Genomic DNA, 24,345 nt, shown 5'->3' with positions numbered 1-24,345 from the left:
GCATATGCATCCCGATGCCACACACAGAAAAACACACACACGGAAACGCACACACATCGATCGATCTATAAAGAGGCACTAAATCAACAACAACAACAGTAATAAATAATTCATTTATAGCTTTCGGTGGTGGAATAATGCCACCACACAGAGGAAATATAGAGGCACCACAACCAGCAACTACAATATATAGTAAGTATGTTTATATAGTATGTATATATTGTATACCTGGGTAACTCTTAACGGTGGGTGCATCGACTGAGAGACGGATATGGACATGGGGCAATCAGGCAATCAGTACGACGATTGCGTTGATCGCTTCGTTTAGTTCTGCCTGCTGTGTGTTGTTGTTGTTCTCGTCTTTCTCGGCTCGGCACCAAAAATTACTTGACTTTGATAACCGATTGTGTGCGCTGATAACTGATAGCCATGTTATTATTAAGGGCTATTAAAATTCTGATTGAAAATTCATGTCAAAAATATATTTTATTGCCATTGTAAAACTTCATTTAGGTCTTTATGTTATTATAACCGAACCGAATCGAATCGCTTCAATGCCTACCTATTCCGTATGCCTATCCCCTTTCAATAACATAGATGATATTCTTTTTTTTCTTTGGATGGTTTCTTAGGTGGCATCTTTTCATTCGTTAGTGTCTGCTTCCATGCTTACAACATGTCGTATACGTTGTTTATAGTTGACTCTGCTTAATGCCCGTCATATTGCATTTTCTATCGATTTATGGAGCAAGTAATTATTGGGCCATATAGCCACTTTATCAACATAGAATCCTTTATTGTTTTCGACTTTGAACTAATTGACCACAAACATTACAAGAATGTTGTAAATGTTATTAAAAGGATTAAAGTAGCAATTAAAAATGATGGAAGATTTTCATAAAAATATTTTTATTAAAAAAAAATTGTTTTGAAGATATTTTTTAATGTAAGAAGTTGAACAGTGAACAATTAGGTGATTTATTTAATTATTCATTGCTACGAAATTATTATTGACTATAGGCATTCTAGGTATTTCATCAAGAGATGTAAAAAGTATGAGATGTTATAATTATTTCTCAATAATATATATTTATTAACTTCAGTGCTTCTATTTAGAGTAAATACTTAATTTTCTGTTGCCCTTCAACGCGATTCTCACTAGTGATCTATATGTTATGTGGGAACTTTTACAAATGAGGGGAGCTCTTAAGTAAGCCACAGATTTCTTAGCTAAATGGTGATGGTGTGCTTATGTAAGCGTCTCTGGAGAGGGAACTGAAATCCAGATCGATGACTATGCTCGGTTCTCAGCAGCTTTGGGCCGAGCTAGACAATGTCAGTGGAGCTTTTGGAGTGTCATAAATAATAAATTTTGACAAGCATCTAATTTTTAAAAACTCATGCATTTAATTGCGACATTAAAAGCCCGACTGACTGGCTACAGTGAGTACAAATAGCAAACAGCAGCGACAACAACGAAGACACTTTTTAAATGCTCCCCAAATGAAGAAAGACCTCGATCGGGAGTTTTGCCCCTGTGTATGTGGAGTAGCACATGTTCTTCTCGCATTCCCCCCTTCGAAAATTATGACAAATATTTACAAACACAGAGCAGCTAATGCTCCCATTTCAACATGCACATAAATAAGTGTTATGAGCTCCCCGCCATTCCCTTCTCCCCATCATTCGATTTTCTCGTTTGTTCAGCAATTTTTTGTCACAGATTTCAGTTGTTCCAGATCCAAACCCAAGCTTGATGATGCTACAGGCGAGAGAGACTAGCATTCAATTCTTCGTTCCTTTTTTTTTTGTTGTGCCAGTTTGTCTTGAGCGCCATATGCAACACATGGCAACGATTTCCAGAATTACACACTAAATTTAGCATGAGGCATGCACTCGTATCTGCGGCAAGTTGGGCCCCCATTTTAAGCAAAAAGTCACTTGCTGAAGACTCAATTAGACGACCACAAATCTGGCTGACATGCAAAAGAGTGACGCTATTCCATTAAATTTCGATAGTTGCAGTTTAAATTAGGGTTACAAATGAATCATGCATATGCATTCGATCTGCTAGGTGACAACATTAAAAGATTTATAAGATATGATTCTTTAAAGATCGTAAGAAAGCATTTTTGACTTTAAAATTTAGAAAATTATAGAAATTTCTAACTTAACATAAATTATTTATACTAACTCATAAATAATGAAAGTTGAATTTCGATCATTAAATAAAATAAATTTTTATTAATTTTGGTTTTTTTTTTTACAGAATTTCTGAAAAACTTTACTTAGAACTATAATTCTTTCTGATTAATATTAAACATTTAATTCCAAGACTTGCGAATTGAGCATAAAGTGGATTTAATTTCTGAGTAAGTTAAAAAGCACTTTCTTAAGCACTTTCCAAAGGTCTCTGAAGTTTTCTTTCATTTCCACTTACCATTGATCGATTGAATGGCAGCTAGAATTGAAAATGTAGCGCCCTAAGGGATTGCCGTAAGTGGCAAGTCAAAGTCAGAAAGTTAATGGTAGTGAACCAAGCTACAGGGAGGGAAGGTAGGGAAGAAAGATAGGAATTGCAGGCAGTCAATTGTGAAAGAGACACTTGAGTGAGGTGCCGGAAAAAGCACTTGAAATTAGAAAATGGAATGGACTGCTGCGCATTGCAAAAGACAACAGCGATTACAAGAACAATAAGAACAACAAAGCTCGATGGCAGCAACGATGGAGGACCAACCCGAAAAACGAGCAAACCAAAGGCGACCCAAACACTGGCAACTCTAACAACCCTAACTGCCCCCGCACACCTCACCCACTCTCTGTAGTGGCAGCAATCCCCTCAACCCGTGAGTGGCGCATTGATTTGAACGAATCAAAGCGGTATGCGCACTAAAAATACCAACAACAAGTACCAAGGCAATGCCACCAAATCCAGATTAAGCGTGACCAGCTGGAAAAATGGGCGTCTACCAAAAATCAACAGGCTGCTCCGTGCGTTAGACAGTGACAGCGCGATGTGCGCAATGCGCACGAGTGAGAGCGCAATGGTTGGCAATGGTGGTGGGCTGCCAGGCATTCCAGCTGTGATTCCAACTGGAATGCGAGAGTGCAGCCAGCCGTCTCGCTCTAGCATGCGGGCCAGCAGTGGCTTGGGTGTTTTTTTGCTTTGCTTTGCTTTGCTTCGGTGGTGGGTGCTGTTGTTTGTTGCTTATCAGAAGCAAAGCAGAGAGCGCGCGTCAGTTGTGTGTTCGTTATTGCTTCGTCAGTCGCTGTGCTTTGAGGCGCACAGACGGTACGCTACGGTCGCTCGCTCACCGACTAACTGTAAACCGCAAAAGAAAGCGAACACACAAAAAAAAGAGTGCGAACGCGTGTCAAGAGAGTGAGTCAGTGTTCTTTGTGTGAGTGAGTGTGTTCTTTGAGTAGGTGCTCTCACAGCTTCTCGCAGTCGCAGTCGCAGCAGCGACAGTGACAGCGACGTCGACGTCGACGCTCAACTTGATTTCTTCCAATCTTTGCTGGGAAATCGGAATCGCAACAATTGGAATAGCAGTCGAATTTGCGAGTGTGTTTCGATAAGGCAACACGACCCACTCCACTCCACTCCACCCCTCAGCTCACCCCGTACTTCCAATTGAGGCGCGGTGTCAAGTGCAGACCATTGCTCTCGCACTCGCTGCTCTCCACTGCTCTGCTGTCGCTGCTGTCAGCAGCCAGATTCACTCTCAGCCAGAGCTACAGCCTCAGCTGGCGCCGGCGTCAGCGTGCGCGTTCCATGACTTCCAACTCTGCGCCCAGCGCCCAGCCGTGATTAACTTTTACTGGTTTAGTCCGCTCGATGACGCCGAACACAACAGTAGTAATGCTCAGCAGCTGCTTGCATGGCGCGTGTGCCGTCTAAAACAACAACAACAACAACTACAACTACAGCAATCACAAAAACAACAACGAGAAAACAAAAACCAAAAGAAATCTGTTCCGCAGCCATTTACCGTTGTTAGTCGCGCGTGGTGCGTGTTGCAAATCAGATTCCGATATCGTTACCATTACCTTATTCCAATCCCGATAACGCTTTCGATGCCGTCGCGTATACGCCGTGTGCACAACTAAAACGCTACAAATAAAATCCAAAAATTTATATCACATAAACAAATTATAAACTCATGAACGTTGGCAAAATGCAAGCGCCTGGCCAGCATCAGCAGCATTTGCTGCATCCGGCCGCCTCCGCTGCCCCGCCCACGCAACAACATCACCTGCCCATCGATTACAGTTTGGGCAACTTTAAGCCAGCGATTGCTGCTGATTTTCCCGGAAGCCCCTTTGTCGGCGCCAGTCCACAGCAACCGCATTCCTCATCCTCATCGCCAGCCACCTCCACGTCATCGTCATCACTGCAGGTGCGCGATCTCAGCACCTTGACCACCATGGCGGCGATACCTTCGCCCACCCAACTGCTGCATCAACGCATGCAGCCTGCCCAGATCACAGTGGATGCACATCATCATCAACAGCATCAGCAACAGCAGCAGCAGCAGCAACAAATGCCGCCGGCGGCAACTTCTCCACACGATTATGCGCCCATGTCCGCCTTCAAGGCTGTGCTGCCAAAGAAACGAAGTGCCGACGGTAAGTAGTGCTTTACTAGTTTCATTTTTTGTCATTTTCTGCAAATCAGTGTGTGTGAAAACATAAAGAACTATGGAGAATTATAAATTATGTGTGTGTGTGTGGACTTGACTATTATCAAGAGAACCAATTCGCCTCAGTCTTCGACATTTTTACGAAAATGGCTAGCTTAGTTTATATAATTAAAATCGTGATATTTTCAAAGCATTTCATCAGGAGAAAGTACAATTTAACATGTGATATCTTAGAAATAAGTTAAAGATTATCAGATTTATTATTTATGTACTTCGTTTGGCCAGTACTATTATTTTTTCAATCTTCAACATTTTCTTAACATTTTAAATCAAAAATTGCAAACTTAATTTAATGTATTCAATTATGTTTTCAATTTTTATTAGTTATACATATTTTCAAAGCAATTCGCTATTTTTGATTCAGGAAAGAAGTACTATAAAATTTATGGCGACTTGTGTTGGCAAATTGGATTATCAATACAATAAATAAAATGTATAAATAAATTTACTAAATAATTTATTATTTTGAGACTTGCCTAGAAAACCCGAAATTTCAATATACTTTGCTAAAATCCCTAGACCTCTATTAAGATTAGCTAAACAATTGATTTAAGTATTATTAAACTTGCCAGATAGATAAGTGCAATGGAAAACTTTGATTAGAGATTTCTAATCTATACATACTAAAAATACTAGGTAACATTGAGACATGCTTATTTTATTTGAAATCAAAAATAATTTCTAATCTCTCTTTCACTGATTTTAATTTCCTTCTTAAATTACTTCATTTTTTCCTATTTCAATTTAATAAGTATTTAATAATATTGTTCGCCTAATTTCCATTTCGTAAAGCATTTCTCTCCCTAAAATAATCAACATTTTGATTAATTTAAAAGCTGACACACACGCTCTCTTTCTGTGTCTCTTTCTCACTCGCTCTCCCTCTACTAAGGGACGCTGTAGGCTTTCCCAAATCCCACATTTGATATTCTCAAGTTAATTAAAAATATTGCCACACATCTCTCGCATGGTCGTTTGGGGAGAAGGTTGCAATTTTTAAAAATGATTTGAATAATGTGTGATTTTAAAATATGGCCATATTCATTCTGACCATGGTCAGAAACAGTGAACAGAAAACAGAACCGAAGCGAACTGAACAGAACACAGTCAATGGCCAACAAAAGCCGCCAACAAGGCCCAGGACGCTGTCAGTTTAATTGAAAAAAATTGTTGGTGTGCTGACCAAAAACGTGGAAAACGGAAAATGCTGCGACCAATATGCATGCCACGATGGGGAGAGTAAGGGGCGGGCAGATGTGCGGTGAAAATATTCATTATTCCGTTTGTGTGTGGCGCTTAATGTGCAAATCTTCCGTGCGGACATGTCGGACAGAGAGACAGAGGGACAGCAGTTGGACAAATGGATATCGGGGATTGAAAAATCCATAGCGAACCACAGATACGGAAACGAACAAGCGGACAAACGAACAAATGAACGAATGAGCGAATGAACGAATGGACAAGGCAAACTCATAGATACTCGCAGAGAGAAGAAGAAGCAACTGACAGTGCAGACAGCAGGCATATGGATGGATGTGGATATGAAATCAGTGAGGGCCAGAGTGTGAGTGTGTGAATGAGTGTGAGTGAGTGAATGTGTGTGAGTGTGAGTAGGTGTGTGTTTGCTGCTGTGTGTGTTGTAGCGTTGTCGTCGCCATCGCAGTTGAATTTCCACCAAGAGCGTTGAATGAATGAATGAAGAAACAAGTGCGAACACACACACACCCAACACACACACACACACACATGGAGAGAATGTCAGGCGACAAGCGGATTTCATTTACCGGCATTACATGTATCCAACGGATATGTTTTTAGCTCCGCAGCTTGAGCCAGGACATGGATATGCCTGAAACAAAGATACACACACACACACACACATACACACACACCAATACACATTCGCAGGGAATTTTCAATTCCGTTTGGCGCGCCACGTTTTTCTCGCTGCTTCCTTTTTTTGGTCTCTGCCATTTTCACGTTTTCGCTATGCGTTTACATTTCGTGTTTTTGGGGTTTTTGCGCTTTTCCGTTTTTCCTTTTAGTATTTTTTTTTGTTGGTGTGTTTCGCTTGGTCGAAAATGAATTTCGCTTTGTTTGTTGAAATATTTTTGGTAAAATATTGGCGAAACGACGACACACCATGATATCCCCAGCTTTCCCCACTTGCTAGCTGACTGCCTGACTGATTGTCCGCTGCTGTCGGCTTTTCGCAAGGATTTGCCTTTTCCTTTTTTTTTCATTTTTTTGGTACAATAAGTATTACAAAAATCAAAGCAAATGTGATTAAATTCGCTTCTCTTTAAAGAGAAATGAGAGGAGTAGGCAACGCATTAATGCCTTTTGTCTAACCTTGCAAAAAAGGTCAAACGCGACTAATTTCCGTCTCGATTTCCAATTTTAATTGTCGCCAAATGGATCATCATCATCTTTTTAGGGGACCCCTCGCCTAGTTATCATTCAATTAATGTCGAACAAGTTTGAGTTACGTTACCGTCGTCCACAACACCGTAGAACAGAGCATAGAGAACGCGTGTGAGTCACGAATTAAGTTAAATTGAAATTGCCCACGATCTGAGACATAGACATAGAACAGATGGGTAAAGACGAGGGCGAAGGCGGTTGAATCGCCCCCGACAGTGTACTTAAAAGAGAAGCAGACTATACATAGATGAGTCTGACTGTGCGAGAGTCATTTCAGTTCAGAGATCAAATGGCCTAATCAGACGAACCTAACGCACTGATTCATTTGCCGATTGGCTATGCATAGTTCTATAATGATATCAGTGCGGACTTTGTGCCCCAAACCCTTACCATACCTTACCTTACCTTAAAGTACAAAAAATATATATAGCCTCAAATTGTGAGCGATATAAATTCAATAATAAATTCTTAAGCCATTTTCAATCACACCAAACAATTGAACAGCGATTCGAATCAATTAAAAGCAATCGAAATATCCTATCGAATATATAAATCGATCGCATACTCGGAGCGTACTCAAATGTAGTACTGCCCACTAGAGAGCACCCCTAATCAGCCAAGTGTTTGCTTTAGGTTTCCAACTGGCAATAGCCCAACTATCTACAAAATTTACGAAGCCAAAAAATTGCTGTAAAGCGTTTGCAAGGGAACTTTATAGTTTATGTCAAGTTGGTTATTCAAATGCCCTACCAAAAAAGTTGAAACATTGAATCACGATGACTGATTCCTTTGGATGGGTCGTATAAATTGCGACAGAACCGTTAAGAAGCACATTTTAGAGTGCAGGGCAACAACAGAACCACGCAGGCTGAACCATTTTTTGATATACCACAAGCAATACATGTACACTGAGAGAAAGTGGAACAAATTTGTCTAATATACATATTTATATTATAATTTATTTATGAAAATGAAATTATTTTAATTTGTACATTAATTTACATAAATGAAAAATCACACTGAGAGAAATTTATATACAAATTTATTTATTTAAATATATTATATTCTAAATTTTTTAATATTGGTTTATTGATTTTAAATGTTGGTTTACTTAATTGAGAAATTATATTTTGTAATATGCATTTAAAGTGAACTTTTAGCAAATGAAATTTCTCGCAGTGCATTTGGCTCTTTAGCCGCTTGACACTCCGTACACATTATTGATCAATAACAAATTGTCGCAACGAAAATCAGAGCAATATTTATGAAATGTTTATGGCACACGTCGTAATCATTGGCAACTCATCGAATATGCGCTCAACGGCTGTCGTATATCTTTCAACTTCTCCCAAGTAGACGAAGAAATTGGGCATTGTAAATCTATAAAGATACTAAAAAAAAAAACAAATTCTAATAATAACAGCTACAACAAGGGCATATATACATATATAGGTAGAGGGTATTGGTATGAGTATCTGCAAGATACATTTGTATCTACGCGGTCGTTCGCTAATAACTACGCACACACACACACACAGACTAGAGCGTACACCGCACACGCGTTATGATTTACGATCCGAAGGTAAATACGTAACGACATCTAAACATGTCAATATCCTCGCCCTGTTGTAAAGTTGAAAGAGTAAAAGTATCGTAAAACACGACCGTCCAGCCGATAAGTAAACAACAACAACAGCTGAACAACAGTCGAAGGAGTTGGAGAAGGAGTCGGAGAAGTTGTTGTGGTCTCATTTACTCGCAGTTGATGATGCCACATTACAAAAAATAAGAGTTCACCATTATTTATGATATGATTATTAATTTTGTTTTTTTTCGGTTACGGTTTTATCGTATTTACAATGTTTGACAACGAACAATCAATGTCAATTTCGGGTGTGAAAACGAATACCCTTTAAGCCCAGCGAAAAGTATCAAGTCACGAATGAATATGTAAATACATACAATACAATATATGTATAGCTATTGATTGCCATTAGATATATAGTGTAGAGTATACTCACGTCTGATTGCACAGTGTGTGTGTGTCAGTGTGCGATACTGCGATTTGTGCGATATCGTATTGAACCGTCATAAAAGCTACCAGTCCCCGATATCAGCTTATGACTCTGATATCAACTTACCAACTCACCCAAAATTAGCTTTCATTCAAATACTTTGCACCCCGATATTGATGAGATCATAAAAGGGAACTGTTCCTAAACTATACTATATATTGTATCCAACTCTGAATGAGAGGAAATATATTTGTGCCATATCATTATATAGACACAATATACTTCGTTTTTTTATCGATAAGTTCTAACGCGCAAAAATGAAATCACAAATATATTTAAGCAAATAAAGAGAAGCTTCTACCGAGTGCATCATAAAAATACCAAAATACGAAGTGAATAAACAGAGACAGAGAAGCGTAAAGAGGTGAAGAGATAATGGATTGTTATTACAAAAAATACAAAATAAAGAACTGAGTCAAATGTGAATTTTTGGTTTATGATCTTTAAATTTTTTCGTGGCAACTCGCGCGATCGTTGGCTTCATTCTTAAAAAGTGAAAACGTGCACCAATTAAATGTCATTTATCAGGGCAAGAGTCTAAAGTTTAGATAGCCTTCTGATTTATAGCCCAGCGATAAGCAGTCCACCACAGTCGGATGGGTTAAGGGGAAGGGGGTGCAAAAGGGTGCAGAGGGTGCAGAGGGTGCAGAGGGTGCAGAGGCTAAACGCTGGATAGAAGTACGGGTAGGGCCAGCTGGCATTGGCATTACCAACCAACCAGTCAGTCAGTCTGTCTGTCAGTCTGTCTGTCCGTCTGGTCTGATGATTGATTTGCAGTCTAAAAATAAATATGTAATTTGTAATTGCGCTGGGCTATTTGCAATAGTTGTCGAGAGGCTTCAAAGCGCACCGCAAAGCCAGCAACAATTGCTGATAGCGTTGACAGCAGCAACTGTAATAGCAACTAGTATAACTGCTGCTGCTGCTTGTTTGACAAATGCAATCCCCATCTAATGCCGATTGGAGTGCAGCATGAGTGGTGGAGCTTATGGTGAGGATTGGCACCCTCTTAAGGCAGCCACTGTACAACTTGTGGTTGTGGTTGTCGTCAGCACACATTACTTAGCCATGCCTCATGGCACCTTAATCTCGACTATGAAATCGAAATCTCAACGAATTCGTAAATCATGCATCCGCATACACACACAAACACACACACACACACACGTTAATACTAGAGTCCAGTCAGTGACCAAATCATGGCCCTAATCTAACGGCCACAGTTTATGGCAGCCACTTTTGGCATATCGCGTACCTCAGCTCGACTCTACAAGTATATTTATTATATTGTTCTATATTATTCGCCCTCCACGTTTACCTTTCATATTTGCCGAAAGCCGCTATTTTTTTTTTCCTTTTTCGTTTCATTTTTATAGCCACATACTAAACTAAATATACTATGCATTATGACCACAACAAGTATACGCAACGTATACCCCCGACCAACTACTGTTCTATCACCAGCATTTGCTTTTTGATCGATTGACATTGATATCATCGTTGTCGGTGTTGCTGTTGCGAGTCGGTCTAATCCACAACAATGTTATAAATTATGCATAGATTGAATGTTTTTCTTCTTCGTCGCAAGCAAAGAAAACGATCATGAATTTAATCTGGCATGAACAATTCGATGCCATGGAAATGAAATGAATCAAATGCGTTAATCTGCCGAATCAGCTAATTTAACAATTAATCATTGTTCGCGATTTCTGTTCTGCTCTGTTCACCTGAAATACGATTGGCCAATCGCAAATTGTTAAACACGTTTAGTTTAATGAGCTAAACGCGCACGCACTCAAAAGTGAAGTGATGAAAGTGCAAAGTAATTAAATATGAGATTAGTGATCATCTTTTGGGATTTATGGTAGGGATTTAAGAAGATATGTTCTAGACAGGTGATTCTTTAATGCAAATATTTAATTCCATCTCAAAAGTAAATTCTTTTTACTAATAACGAACTTAATCGATATGTTGTATATATTAAATATTTTAATATGATAATCTAGATATTTATACTATGTTTTAAAATATTATAAAGTTCTATAAATTGTTGCTGTATTCACTTTAAAAATGTTAGAACTGTTTTTCAGCACCTAATCCACATGTTCCATAAATGATATTATTAAGATATCAAACATGCGACTCTCTAAATAATTATGAATTTGATTACAATGCGTTTAAAATAATTATGAGCTAACTGCCAGAAATAAGGTCTCACTCTCCCTCTCCCTCTCCCTCTGCCTGGGCTTCTCACTTTCCAAAATCGAGACAAAACAATGATAATCCTGCCATAAGCCCGTCAATTGAGGGGTGAGAGGACAGGATAACAATGATTTCAATTACCATGCAGTGTCGAATAATTATTTTACCTTTTTTGCAAGTGCGTGTGGAGTGCGTGAATATTGCTCCCGGGCGTATAACATAAAACCAGATGAACATCGCAACCACACGAACAGGGGGAGGTCGAAACCGGGGTGGTCGAATCTTGTTTGCAGGCACTGTAAACCGGGGCGCAGGGTGGACGACGGCTATGTCTAATGTGCACAAATTTATGACTTTACCGAGCATCAGCTTCCTGCGTTTTGCGAGCTGCCAAAATGGGTGAGCGAGTGGGCGGTTTGTTGTTGTAGCTGCTGTTGTTGTTGTTGTTGTTGTTGTTGCTGTTGTTGCGCGCTTCGTCTGTTTACATTGTCAGCCTCCGGGCTGAAGCAGAAGCAACTGCCACCCTGTGGATGCCACATCGAGCACATGCTTAAGCTCATTATTATTATCATTTAAACAAGTCGGCCTACGTGAGCCAGCAGAGCCACTTGTCGCCCTGTCGCCCTGTCTCCCTTCTGCCCCGCCTCTGCTCCCTTTGCAGCCCTGTCTCCAGGGTTGGTTTTTTGGCCAGGCGGCAGTTGTCGGCAATTTTCTGCGTTCAAACGTTAAACGTTTCCAAATTTTTTGGTTAAAGCATTTCCCATTCAATACGACTTTCATTTCCTAGATTTGCTAACATCTTTCTCTCTCTCTCTCTCTCACTCTCTTTCTATTGCCATCTCTCTCCAGCAGTTCAACAATAATAATAACCGGTAGCTCCAGCTGGTGGGTTGTATTATTCACATTGCGATTCGTTTTGGGCACAACGAATGAAATGCGAATGCGAATGCTCTCGGGACAATTGTGTGCATAATTAGAATAAAGGGTTTTGCAATTGACATTCGTTGTAATGGCGATGATTAAAATTTGGAAGCTGCTGTCAGCTTGCTTGGGGGGTCAGAGGGGTCAACTGAACCCTTTTCTATGACTATTTTATGTCGAACAATTTCAACACGTTGATATTTATGACTTTTCAGTGCGCAGCAGAGCTTGAGAAATTGAATAAGTCGAATTAATTGTTGAGCAAGTCTTTAAAGTGATTAAATAATTTATTTTTAAAAAGGGGATTTTATTTAAATAAAAGCTTATATAATTTCAATGACTTATGCATGCTTCTCTGATTCGGTCTTAGATTATTTATTCATTTTATACATTCATAATAAGGATTTAATTTTTTATATTTATTTGCGTTTAAAATCTTAGCGTATTCCGTGTGACAAATTTATTTAGTAAAATATGTTATATATGAATTAGTTTTATTTCAAGTCTCAAGAATAGCTGCGACTTGTTGGTCAAAGCATTTTTAAATCATTATTATTATTATTGATTTATTAATGTGTAGGTGACGTATACGGAATTAGCTAGTTCCGCACCTCAGAATTTCTTTGTAGTACTTTCAACTTTTCCAACTGTGGACTTCTGTTGCTATTTAGTTTTGAGTGTCTAGAGTGGGGGAGCAGAGAGTATTGCGGATCGTTGAGTGCCTAAGCTGAAGCACTTAAAAACATAGAGCAAGAACTAAGCGAACTACAAAAGAGACGCAGTAAAAACACTTGACACTCTGACGCCAAGAGAGAATATGACAACAGCAACAACAACAGCAACAGCAACAACAACAGCGACAACAACAACGACGACTTGTACCACACCCCAAAAAAAAAAGTATCTGTGGCTGAGTAAGCGTGTATCTATAGCTCTAGTCGTAGTCGCAATTTGTATCTGTATCTGACGGATGCTTCGCTGACTGCTTGCTTCCGAAGCGAACTTTATTCAGTGTCCGCTGCTGATGCTGCTGTGGTTGTGTTTTGTTTATATTTATTTGGCTTTGCGTTTGCCGCCTCACTGGCTGCAACAATCAAAGCCGCATCATCAAAAATCCACCTCCTCTGCTCTCCCCTCTCTTTTAAAACACTTCGAATGTCTCCTGCCTTTGGGCATTGCCTGCGCAGTTACTTTTATCTGCGTGGCGAATTAGAATGTTGTCAAATTGTTATTCTTTTGTTGCGACGCGTATTCATTCATTCGATTCGCATTCGTATTCGGATTCGTACTCGCAGCCCCTGTTTCCTTCTCTTCCCCCCCTCAGACACACATCTTACCCCTTTCCTTTGCCACATTTTTGCGCCTGCGTCAAACTCGTGGGCTGTGTCGCCAGTCGTCGTCATCATCGCCATCGCCATCGTCGTCTCTGCGCCTGTTTGTGTGTTTTCTGTTTTGTCATGCTCCATTTAACCGAGTGTGGACCGAACAGATGTTCTATTTAAACGCACATTATTATTATTCCATTTCGACAGGCGAATCTGAGAATGCCAAACGCCTGTTGGTTGGCACACCACACAAAAGCGTCGCTAATGATTTCGTCAAAGCCTCAGGACAAGTGCAATAGTGTTTTACCTTTTTTGATTACTTATGGAGTGCATATAAATATTATATTTAGCATTATGATAGTTTCTGTATACATTATAATTGAATTTCATTAAGATTTTTAAAAAAGAACGCTTGATTTATAATACTTTTTATTTATTATTTATATGTCAACATTATCTATTCCTGAATTCAAAATGTCAATATTAATATTTATAGCCAATATATCAAATTTATGAACTTCCCATTATAAATATCAGTAAATATTGAATGGAAAACTCATAAATTTAATATTTTCGCCATAAATATTAATATTGTTCTTCGGTTTTAAACAAATTCGTATTTACTTATACAGAATGTGTATAACTTATGTTTATGCTGAGGTTCAAATATGAATTAAATTCTATAGTATGTATGAAAGAACACATATCCTTGCTAAAGTATATAAGCACCATTCTGAAAGGGTTGAATTTCAATTCAATTTGTAAGCATTTGTCGGGTGTCAAACAGGAGTTACTTCCTATGTCCTGTGTGCTGCACGCTGTGTGCTTTACCGGGTGACATAGATGCTTGTCCGATGATGATGGGTGATGATGTGCGATGCGGAACAGGGAAAGAAATAATGGGAAGGGGAACGCGAGGCGGTAACAGGGGCGAATGCTGCTTGATTAGGGTGAATTAATGGTCATGTAAGGTGGATTAGGCGATTGAATACGAAAATAATTACATTTGAAATTCGATACGCTGCCAACTGTTCAACATGTGAGTCCCTTTCCATTTCTGTGTGTGTGTGTGCAATACAGGTGTATGTGTGTGTGTGATTGATGATGTGCTGTTGCTTTGCTCTGATTTTCTCATTTCGCTGACTGTCAACTCACCTCTTTCCTCTTCCTCTTCCTCAGATGCTGCGCTGCCCTTTAGCATAAACAGACTGGTCAAGACTGAACACCTGACGGCAATTGCAGCCGCCGCTGGCTTAAAGCCGCCATCTCTTGCCGCGCATGGCGTCGCCCTGCCGGAGGACAACAACAACTCCATCGCGATGCTGAGCAAGAATCATCTGCATCATCAACAGCAACATCAACAACCACTTCAGCAACAGCCTTCGCAGCGGGCCAAGCTGGAGCCCTACCTGAGTGCCAGCGAGCAGCTGCGTCAATCGCGCTCCCGATCGCGTTCACGTTCCCGCAGCGCCTCGCACTGTTCCTCACAGATCGATATGGACGATGCGGACAGCAGCCACGAGCGTTACTCCCGCCACTCGCGACGTTCGCTGCACTCGCGCTCCCGCTCTCGGTCTCGCTCCAGATCGCGATCGCATTCGAGCAGCTCGTCCGTGGAGCTGGAGGTGGATTCACCGCCTGGGAGTCCCAGCATCAGTTCGCCCAGTGCCGCCTCGCTTTCTGCCTCCGAGCTGCTGATCACGGCCAACAGCAGCAACAGCAGCACCAAGAAGTCCGATCTCTTCTCAGTCTCTGCCCTGTTGCGACGCGATGAGCCGACGACGCGACGAGCTCGCAGTCCGCCTTTATCCGGTTTGGCTGGTGCCACAAGCTCAGCGTTGGCCCTGCCCACCAATCCGCTGGAGGCGATGCGACAAAGCTACCCGCCCAACTACGATGCGAGCATGTTCCAGCGTCCCATCTTCTCGCCAGCGCTGCCCTTCTTCGCCGCCTTTGCCTTCCACCAGGGACAGCAGCAGCAACAGCAACAACAGCAGTCCGGACTCGGCGCAAGGTAAGAAGTGCAAGGGGCAAAATGAAGCAAGCAACACTGAGAGAAAGTTGGCAATAGAAAATTTAAATTGAAATTCGAAATTAAAGCTAATGACGATTACAATAATATTCCTAATGATAATTTATAAATTATGCCACAGGCAATCAATTAAAATTGAAATTATCCTTAGCTAACAATATTTAATGAACAATTACTAAGGAATTTTTACAAATTGCATTTAAATAATAATTTTAGAAAGGAAATAATGGAAGATAATGAATAATGAAATATTGAGAAATCAATTAATTTTAACTATTCCTAATAAAATTACAAGAGCAAATAGTAATAAAAACTTCATTTCCATGTTATTAAAAATACGTTTCTAGGGAAATTTATTATCCCAAAATAATAAAAAGTGTATAGAAAGTTTACTAGCAAAAACAACACTAACAATGCCTAACATTTTGATAATAATCTCTTAAAATGATTAATTATACCATTATAATACATTAAACACTCAGTTGCTTTTCTCTCAGTGTAAGCAGAAAGCTACTTGCAACCTGTGCTAATTAAGCATCCTTAATTAAGTGCGTAGCTAACCAAAGGCTTTTTCTTCTATCTATTCTCCATCCTCGCTCATGTCTGCAGCTACCATCCGGACTCGCAGGAAAATCTCTTCCGGCTGCGCAACCTGATGGTGCCACTCCAGTCTGCTGGCCAGAATGGCACCACGGCAGCAGCAGCAGCGGCCGCCGCCGCAGCAGCCGCCGCCGTCGGTGTGGGCGTTGGGGTTGGCGTTGGAGTGGGCGTGCCGCCTGGTGGCGGACATTTGGGTTTGCCACATCCCCCGCATCTGCATTTCCATCACATGGCGGCCAAATGGCCAGGCCTGCATCAATTCAGCGACCTGTACTCGTGCATGAAGTGCGAGAAGATGTTCTCAACGCCGCACGGACTCGAGGTGCACTCGCGTCGCACCCACCACGGGAAGAAGCCCTACGCCTGCGAGCTGTGCAACAAGACCTTTGGCCATGAGGTCAGCCTCAGTCAGCACAGGTATGTAAAGCTCTTAGCCGCAAGCATTTCAGTCCAAACTTAGTGAGAGAGAGAGAGAGTAGTGTTGCATGCTTAATGAGTGTGTCCTGAAAGTCCTGCTGTACTGCTGTCCCGGGTCAGGGACACTTTTGTGTTACTTAATTTAACTGCAATGTTGGATTTAGCCTGGCCAAATGTTTGCTTTGTGGTCGTATTTAACATACAGCTCTAGAGAATTCCTTGGCTTGGCTTTAATTACACCAAATAGCCGCCAGCTTTTGTTGTTAGTCCCCTCTCCATAGTATTTAGTACTAATGTGTGCTCTCTCCGCTCTCTTTCCCCCCTTTGCAGAGCCGTGCACAACGTGGAGAAGGTCTTCGAGTGCAAACAGTGCGGCAAACGCTTTAAGCGCTCCAGCACACTCTCCACCCATCTGCTCATTCACAGCGACACGAGGCCTTATCCCTGCAGCTACTGCGGCAAGCGATTCCATCAAAAGAGTGATATGAAGAAGCACACCTACATTCACACCGGTAAGTTGGCATTTACCTTTTAACTTTTAGCATTGCAACGATCCCAACTCGATAAAGCTAGCAGCATTTTATGGGGTTTGAGTTGATAGTAACGATTTTAACTTGAGGATAGGTTTATTGAAAGGAATTGGATTATTTAGACTAAATTTTTTTGGTTGTGCGTTGAATGATTATTAAGAAATTTAATAGAAAAGATATGAATCTTAAATTCTTGCATCTGTAATTCAAAGAGTTCACTGTTAAATCAAGAAAATATGGTATCAATTTGTTGAAATTAAGCTTAATTTTCTGGTAATAAACTTCATTTTTCGAAAATTTCATTTTCATTTCTATAATTTCACGGGACAAAATAAATTTCTTTTGAATTGAAAAAACTTTTGAGGAACAATTGAGTTAACAAACTAATGTTGTTAGTGCTGACATTTTTAGAAGTTAACTAATGAAATTAATATAAATATATTTGTAACTTTTTCTAAAGAATAGTATTTTAATGTACACAAAGTTGTTGATTTAGAGGCTCCACTGTAGTTACTTTAAATTCAAGTTGAAACAAGTTGAGCAATATAAACAACGGGATTTAAAGCTCCATTTGTTATTAAAGTCAACAGACGTTATATGAATGGACATATCTGCATACACACACACACACATGCACATGCGTAGGCAAAACTGTACATAGCAGAAGAAGAAGATGTGACATTTTTGGCAATAGCATCGACTACACAAGAAGAGCAAGTGGGCGCCATTAAAGCGTCGAGCAAACCACGAAAACCAGGCAAAGCCACAGTCACAGTTCCAATTACAGTTTTGCCAGTTGACAGACGGCAGACAGACGAAAGGGAATACGAGAAGGATGATGAGGGACAGAGGGGAGGGTTAGTGGAATAGTAGTGCAAAAATGGAGCGCTGACGGCGTTGATAGCAAAGCGCGAAACAGCTGAAAAGAGCGACAACTATAAAACGCGTGCTCACTCTCCCAAAAGCCAGTCAAGAGAGTCAGCACCCAACACAGCACACACACACACACATACACACACACAGATAGATATACATAGCAGCGAAACATGTAACAGATAAGAGGCAAAAGTGTGGACGCTGCGACTCTATGTACAAAAGCTTGGAGAGACATTGGAAAGACAACGACAAAAGCAACAAATGCACACACACACAACACACACACTAACAGAGTTAACATTGCCGAAACGCCTTAACGCGCGAGCGAGCGAGCGAGTGAGTGAGGAAGCGTGAGAGCGAGCATGCAAGAAAGAGCGAGAGCGAGAGTGAGAGCGGACAGAGAAATCACAGCCGACCAATGAAAAATTTAGTCAAGAGATTTTGATTTTCTGTTTTATACGCGCGCACACACACGAATAACAAATACGACGCATACACTGACACGCCGTCAACAGCGATTGCGAGTGTATGTGTGCTTATGTGTGAGTTGCGCATACACCCCTATAACAGCAGCTAGAATAACAACAAAGCTCTGCCAAAAGCAGCAACTGCTCTCCTCTGCTCTGCTCTGCTCTCCTCTGCTCTGTTCTGTTCTGCGCTGCTGCGTTGCGCTGCGACGCCATTATGAAGCGATACTCAAAGCGTAGGCATCGATTTCTACAGTTACTTGAGTTCCTTGGACTCTCCAATGGCCATTTGTCGTCGTGCCACACTAATCTATATAGAAATGCAGATATATGGGCAACACTAAAGCTGATAATATTGTATATGAGCAGCAATTGTATTTAAAGCCAATGATTGAAGTCATTCATTCAGCGAGTGATTGATATTATTCTCAGAATATTTCATTATGGAATAATGATAATATTATAATGGAAGAAATCTTTTCTAGAACATCTATTTCTACATTTTATGACATCTTTTTGATGTAACTTTACGTCGATTAGAGTGTTCAACTAATTTCTCTAGAATTTAACTCTTACCAAGATTATTATTGATTTCATATTTTTAATTATTTATTCTAAACTGTATTATACATATTCTGAGCTTAAAGTTTGTAAAAAGATTTTGTTTTTAAATCCTTTGCACGATATTAAAAAAGATTGAAAATGATAAGCCCATAACTTTTCTTGATTTCACAGCTTTCAAACCAGATTTTATGCGCAATATTTAATAATTTGATGATAACGTTATACATAATATCATTTCATTGTTTTCTTGATTTTGTTTTTGCGAATGTTTCGCATTTCGTTGCCTTGAAATCAGTTTTGCAAATGGCAAGGATAATAACCTCTAATAAGCTGGGCCCCAACACAAGCCACACCCACTCAGCCCACTCAGCCCACTCAGCTGGCAACCCCGACAGACGTATCCCTTACTCGTATTTAGCACGCGTCTGGCCAAATCAGTGGAAGATGACTCCGCACACACACACATACACACATACGCATACTCCCTCACACACACACACACACAGAGAAACAGAGAAAAATATTTCAGACATTTTTATGGCTTGCCGTCTTCGATTTAGGATGTGTGCTGCCCCCCTCCGCTTTGCAACCCCCTTCGAAATCCTCCACCCAGAATTTGCGTTGTGTTTTGGCTTTAGTCCTGGTTTAGCTCTAGTCCGATTTTCAGCTGCATTTTACGACCAGCCTTAATTTCCTGTGCTTTTATGTTTAGTTTTTCGTTTTTCTGCCATTTTCTTAACCTTTTTGTGTTGGTTCGGTTTTATTTTCTGTTGTTTCGTGTCCCGGCGACGTGTTCTTCTATTGCTAGCAATAAGCGAAAGACAGCAGATTTTTCCACATTGATGTGATTTGCCTCAAACATTTTACTCCTCCTTTACCTTCTCTCTCTCTCTTTCTCTCTCTCTTTCACGCTTGTTGTTCTTACGAACATTTTCCACATTCACGTTTGGCTACGTTTTATTTGCGTTTTGTGTTTAGCTCGCATTTTCATTTTTTATTTTCCTGCCTCAGATTTTTTGTTTGTAAATTTATGCGCCATAAAAGCGCAGGCAAATAAATTTTTCATTTGTCTGTGCGTGTGTTGCAATGTGTGTGTGTGTGTGTGTGTATGCGTGTGTGCATTTTCCAGCTTGTTTAATCATTCATGAGTTTTATTTCGATCCACTTTAAATCTGCACTTGCTCTTGGGAATTTGCAGTTCAACAAATCGATAACTTAAAGCCAGCTTAAAGCTTTCGGAAAGTTCATGAACTGAGCTTAAGCTTAAGCTGAAAAATAGCTAATTAGCAAAGTGTTGCCATAAAATAGTTTTCAAGCTAAACGCTAATTTAATTAAATTCACAAATCAAAGCAAAATTAATTCTTATTAAACAATAAAAACCTTTTTACCCGCTCCTAACTAAAATCTGTTGTGCAACTTAAAATCTGTTTACATTTCATTTCGACTTGCTTAGTTTATGTTGCTGGGTGCCTTTTACGCGGCGTATGCGTCATTTGGTTAGAGTTAAAGATAACAGAACTGGTAAAAGGCAAAACCAAAGCAAAATATAAAACGTGTTGAATTGAAAGGATTTGCCAAGCACACTCACACTCACACACACAGAGTCGCACTTAGGGAAACAGACTGACAGACAGCCAGAGTCGTAAGATATTAGAAGAGTAAAAGAAAGCAGCGCTGAAGCAAGCAAAGATTTAAAAGAATTTCCACAATGTGATGCAATAAAAATCCTTGAAATCTGTACATACGAAAAAGGCAAGCAGCTTCCACTTGCCCCCCTCCCTCCACCTCTGTCTCTCACTCTCTCTTTTAGCCCTGCTTAGCTGTAAAAACCAAAAAATTTTCATACGCCCAAAGCTCGCACACATAAACAGAAGCCCCGGACTATATATCGCAACTTGGGGAGTTGTGTTTGGATTGTTGCCAGTGTTAGTTAGCGCACAGTGTTGAGCAGCTGCCAAGCAACAAAGCAACCCAGCAACAAAGCCACCCAGCAACATCAACAGCATTGCCAGAGGCCGTCGGCCGACGGGATTTGGATTTGGGTCTCGTTAGTGTTCGTTGTGCTCGTTTGCCGTGATAAATAATAAAAGCTGCTCTATAATCTCTGCTCGACTACGTGACGTTATTTGTGCCGATAGTGCACGAACGTGCCCCGAGCAGCGGCGGTCCAAAAAGTTCGTTCGCCTGCCAAGGCGCAATCCCTTCACATGCTGTTCGCTCGTCGTGGGGCATGCTCCGTGAGGCATGCTCCGACCATCGGCTGCAGAGTGCGCTCCAACATCTGAGCGCCATCAGCGTGACTGCTCAATTTTTCTTTTTCTTTTTTTTGCTGTTGCTTTACGCTTTTTTGCCTAGAGTTTCCGCATTTTCCGACAGCTCATACAGCTGTGCCCGCCTCCCTCTGCCTCCCTCTGCCTCCACGCCGGCTGCTTAAGCAAAAGCAGCGCTTTCGACTCATGCCACGGGAGCTAAAGTTGAATCAGAGCACATCCCAACGGTCGAATGTTTCAGAATCACGTCGCTGCAATTCCATTATATACTTACTCCGACTACGTTCTGTCCTCCCCTTCCCCTTGTCAGCCCCAGCCACTCCCCTACACACACTCATACACTTGTATATATACCATAGTGTGTGTATATGGTGAGCCAACTGTTGGCTGTCTGTGTGTTTATATGCCAAAGTGCGCGACTGTTATTGTTGCCAGGCTCTCTGCAAGTGAATTTGTGTAAGTGTGTGTGTGTACTCGAGTGTGTGTGTGTGTGTTTACTTTATATACGAATACATGGCTGCCTTCTTTCCTTCCCTTTCCATCGCCTCTCGCTGTCTCTTCCCTCGCAAAATTAAACTCAACTTAACATTTCGTCGTTATTTTGTTGCCACAGTTTGTCTGCCTGTCTGTATACGTATATGTATGTGTGTGTTTGTGTTGGTCTATATAGGGAAATCTATCGCATTATCTGTGGCAGAGATAAGCGCATATTTCTGTCTGCTACCACTATGGCAACTATCATAAAAAACAGACAGCCTGATCGAATAAAACGTGCCTTTATGCAACTTTACGAATACAAATACAAACACAAAAGTAGATAGACTGCGATTTTTGTTTTGTGCTCGCACTCACGACTTTTCACGCAAAATATTCAAGAGATTTTTTGTATTGAAATTTGATTTTCTTTTCTTTCTTAAAATATTTTCAATTTACGTTTTTACGTAAACAATTCAAATACATTAGAAAACATTTTAACTCTTTCTTTTGAAGTAATAAGTAATAAAATAATAAAAAAAGTCAGAAATATTAAAAAAAAAATAAAAAAAAAAACAAATTTAAAAATATATATTATAGCATGAATATAATATAAAATCTGTATTTAAAGTAATTCAGCTGAGCAAACCTCAAATATTGTAATATAAGTGCTATTTATATTTGTACGCAATAGTAAAGAAAATATACGCAAGTTTATATTATATAAATACAAAGTCGTGTGGATATTCAAGGCGAATCTCTGTAGAGCAGACGTCATGTTCAACTGCCTTATGTCAGCTTTGATAACTGCGAATCAAATCAAATCTCGAATGAAAATTTGATAGCACTTGGCGCCGACGAGCCACAGCGAAAGCAACAAAAAATAATCTCAATAAAAAAAGAATAAGAAAAGTTAAATTAGGACGAGAGGCAAAACAACAAAAAAAGAAGAGAAAGAGGAAATAATAACAGAGAGCAAATCTCTAATGAAAAATTTAAGCGAATGAAAATGTGCTATAAATGAAATATAAAAGCAAAGTAGCATCAAGAGGGCGGCAAGGGAATCTGAAGTGGAAATGCTTTAAAAACCTGGCAGAAAGAGCGAACAAATTCTTTTAGCATTTGGAGCATTTTTATGTGGTTGCCTTTAAGTGCAAAACCACAAAACAGCACACAGATGAACCAAAAAGTTGAAATTTAAAAACTGAGCCAAGTGGGGAGCAGAAGAGGGGAGCAGGATGTAGCTGTGGTTAGCTGAGGCGACGCCATTGCTGAGCAGCTGACGATGTTGTAGCCTGGTGATGGAGAGCACGAAGGGGGAAGGTTGTCGTGACTCAGAGTTCAGACACTTTTTTTTGGGGGTTGACGGGCGACTTGTTGTTGTGAGCATGTGTGTGTGTGTGGGGAGTGAGGAAGAAGGGGGGCTGCCATGAAAGCAAAGCTGTCTCGTTTCAGCCTAAAATGGCGCGCACTGCTTGCCATTTTGCCAAGGAGCAAGGACAATAAATGCAAAGTGCAAAATGCAAAATGCAAAACGCTTTTATCGATTTTAACTCTCTTTGTCTTTGTCTTTTTGTCTGTACTAACTCTGACTTGTTCTCCTTCTATGTTTTGCAGGCGAGAAACCACACAAGTGCCAGGTGTGCGGCAAGGCCTTTAGTCAGAGCTCCAACCTGATCACACACTCCCGCAAGCACACCGGCTACAAGCCCTTCTCCTGCAAGCTCTGCCACAAGTCCTTCCAGCGCAAGGTGGACCTGCGTCGCCACAAGGAGACCCAGCACACGGATCTCCGTGTCCACCTCGGCAAGGTGGACTTCATGTCTGCCGCCGCCGCCGCCGCAGCTGCTGCCGAGCTGAGTGGAGCACCGGGCATGGTGCAAGGTCTGTCCGCTGGCAATGCGGCAACAGCAGCGCAGTCGACGGCAGCCCAAGCGCAGCAGGCTGCGACGCCAGTGAATCCTCTGCAGAAGGTATCACTGCTGGCATAACATGCCAATGGCTCCTCCTCTTCCGCCACTTCCCTCTCCTCCCCGGTAGCCTCCTCTCGGACACCATGTGCAATAGCAGTCGGGTCGGATCATCGCACTGCATTTCCATTTGCCGCCTCACGTTGAAGCTGAAACTGAAACTGAAGCTGAAACTGCAATTAAAATTGAAATTAAAGTTAATGCAATTTGAATAGATTAAGCCGAACATTTCCATTGTTGCCAAAAAAAAATAAAAAAGAAAACTCAGCAAAAAATGCAAAAAATCTTCAAAAGAAATATATACTACACATCATAGGAAATACCAAAGACAAATATTAACCAAAAAAAAATAATATTACCAAAACTTAAGAAAATTCCCAAAAATTCTCAGCGCACACAAAAAAAAATAAGCATACATAAATGAAAACCAAGTGAAACGTGAATTTGTTTAAATGTAAATTATATAGTAATTAATTAATCGTATGTGTGTGCGT

The 24,345-nt window shown here is 40.6% G+C and overlaps 1 protein-coding gene and 1 long non-coding RNA gene across 3 annotated transcripts; one reads left to right on the top strand and one right to left on the bottom strand.

Annotated features, from left to right (window-relative positions):
- Positions 1–23: 23 nt before the first annotated feature.
- LOC133850207 (zinc finger and BTB domain-containing protein 49) lies at positions 24–24,204 on the top strand. 2 transcript variants are annotated; one of them, XM_062286243.1, is made up of 5 exons: positions 24–192; positions 14,830–15,664; positions 16,292–16,699; positions 17,030–17,211; positions 23,499–24,204. In XM_062286243.1, exons 1-5 carry the CDS (start codon positions 138–140, stop codon positions 23,870–23,872), a joined length of 1,854 nt encoding a protein of 617 aa, XP_062142227.1. In that variant the 5' UTR covers positions 24–137; the 3' UTR covers positions 23,873–24,204. The 2 variants fall into 2 exon arrangements, with proteins under 2 accessions (XP_062142227.1, XP_062142226.1); XM_062286242.1 differs by lacking the exon at positions 24–192 and adding an exon at positions 4,164–4,629.
- Positions 20,035–20,805, bottom strand: LOC133850212 (uncharacterized). Its single transcript, XR_009895601.1, has 2 exons — positions 20,526–20,805; positions 20,035–20,404 (listed from the first exon to the last, which is right to left on the bottom strand). It is a non-coding gene; the product is annotated as an uncharacterized LOC133850212 (long non-coding RNA).
- Positions 24,205–24,345: the final 141 nt, after the last annotated feature.

Source organism: Drosophila sulfurigaster, chromosome 2L (genome assembly GCF_023558435.1).
Source record: "Drosophila sulfurigaster albostrigata strain 15112-1811.04 chromosome 2L, ASM2355843v2, whole genome shotgun sequence".
Lineage (NCBI taxonomy): Eukaryota > Metazoa > Arthropoda > Insecta > Diptera > Drosophilidae > Drosophila > Drosophila sulfurigaster.
Note: the sequence above shows the minus strand (reverse complement) of the source record. Positions and strands in the feature narration are given on the sequence as shown.

Bases quoted from the DNA above. Each gene is read 5' to 3' on its own strand.
- LOC133850207 (XM_062286242.1), top strand. From the start codon at position 4,164: ATGAACGTTGGCAAAATGCAAGCGCCTGGCCAGCATCAGCAGCATTTG. The intron at 16,700-17,029 runs GTATGTAAAGCT...CCCCCTTTGCAG, and splicing joins GTCAGCCTCAGTCAGCACAG to AGCCGTGCACAACGTGGAGA. The intron at 17,212-23,498 runs GTAAGTTGGCAT...TATGTTTTGCAG, and splicing joins GCACACCTACATTCACACCG to GCGAGAAACCACACAAGTGC.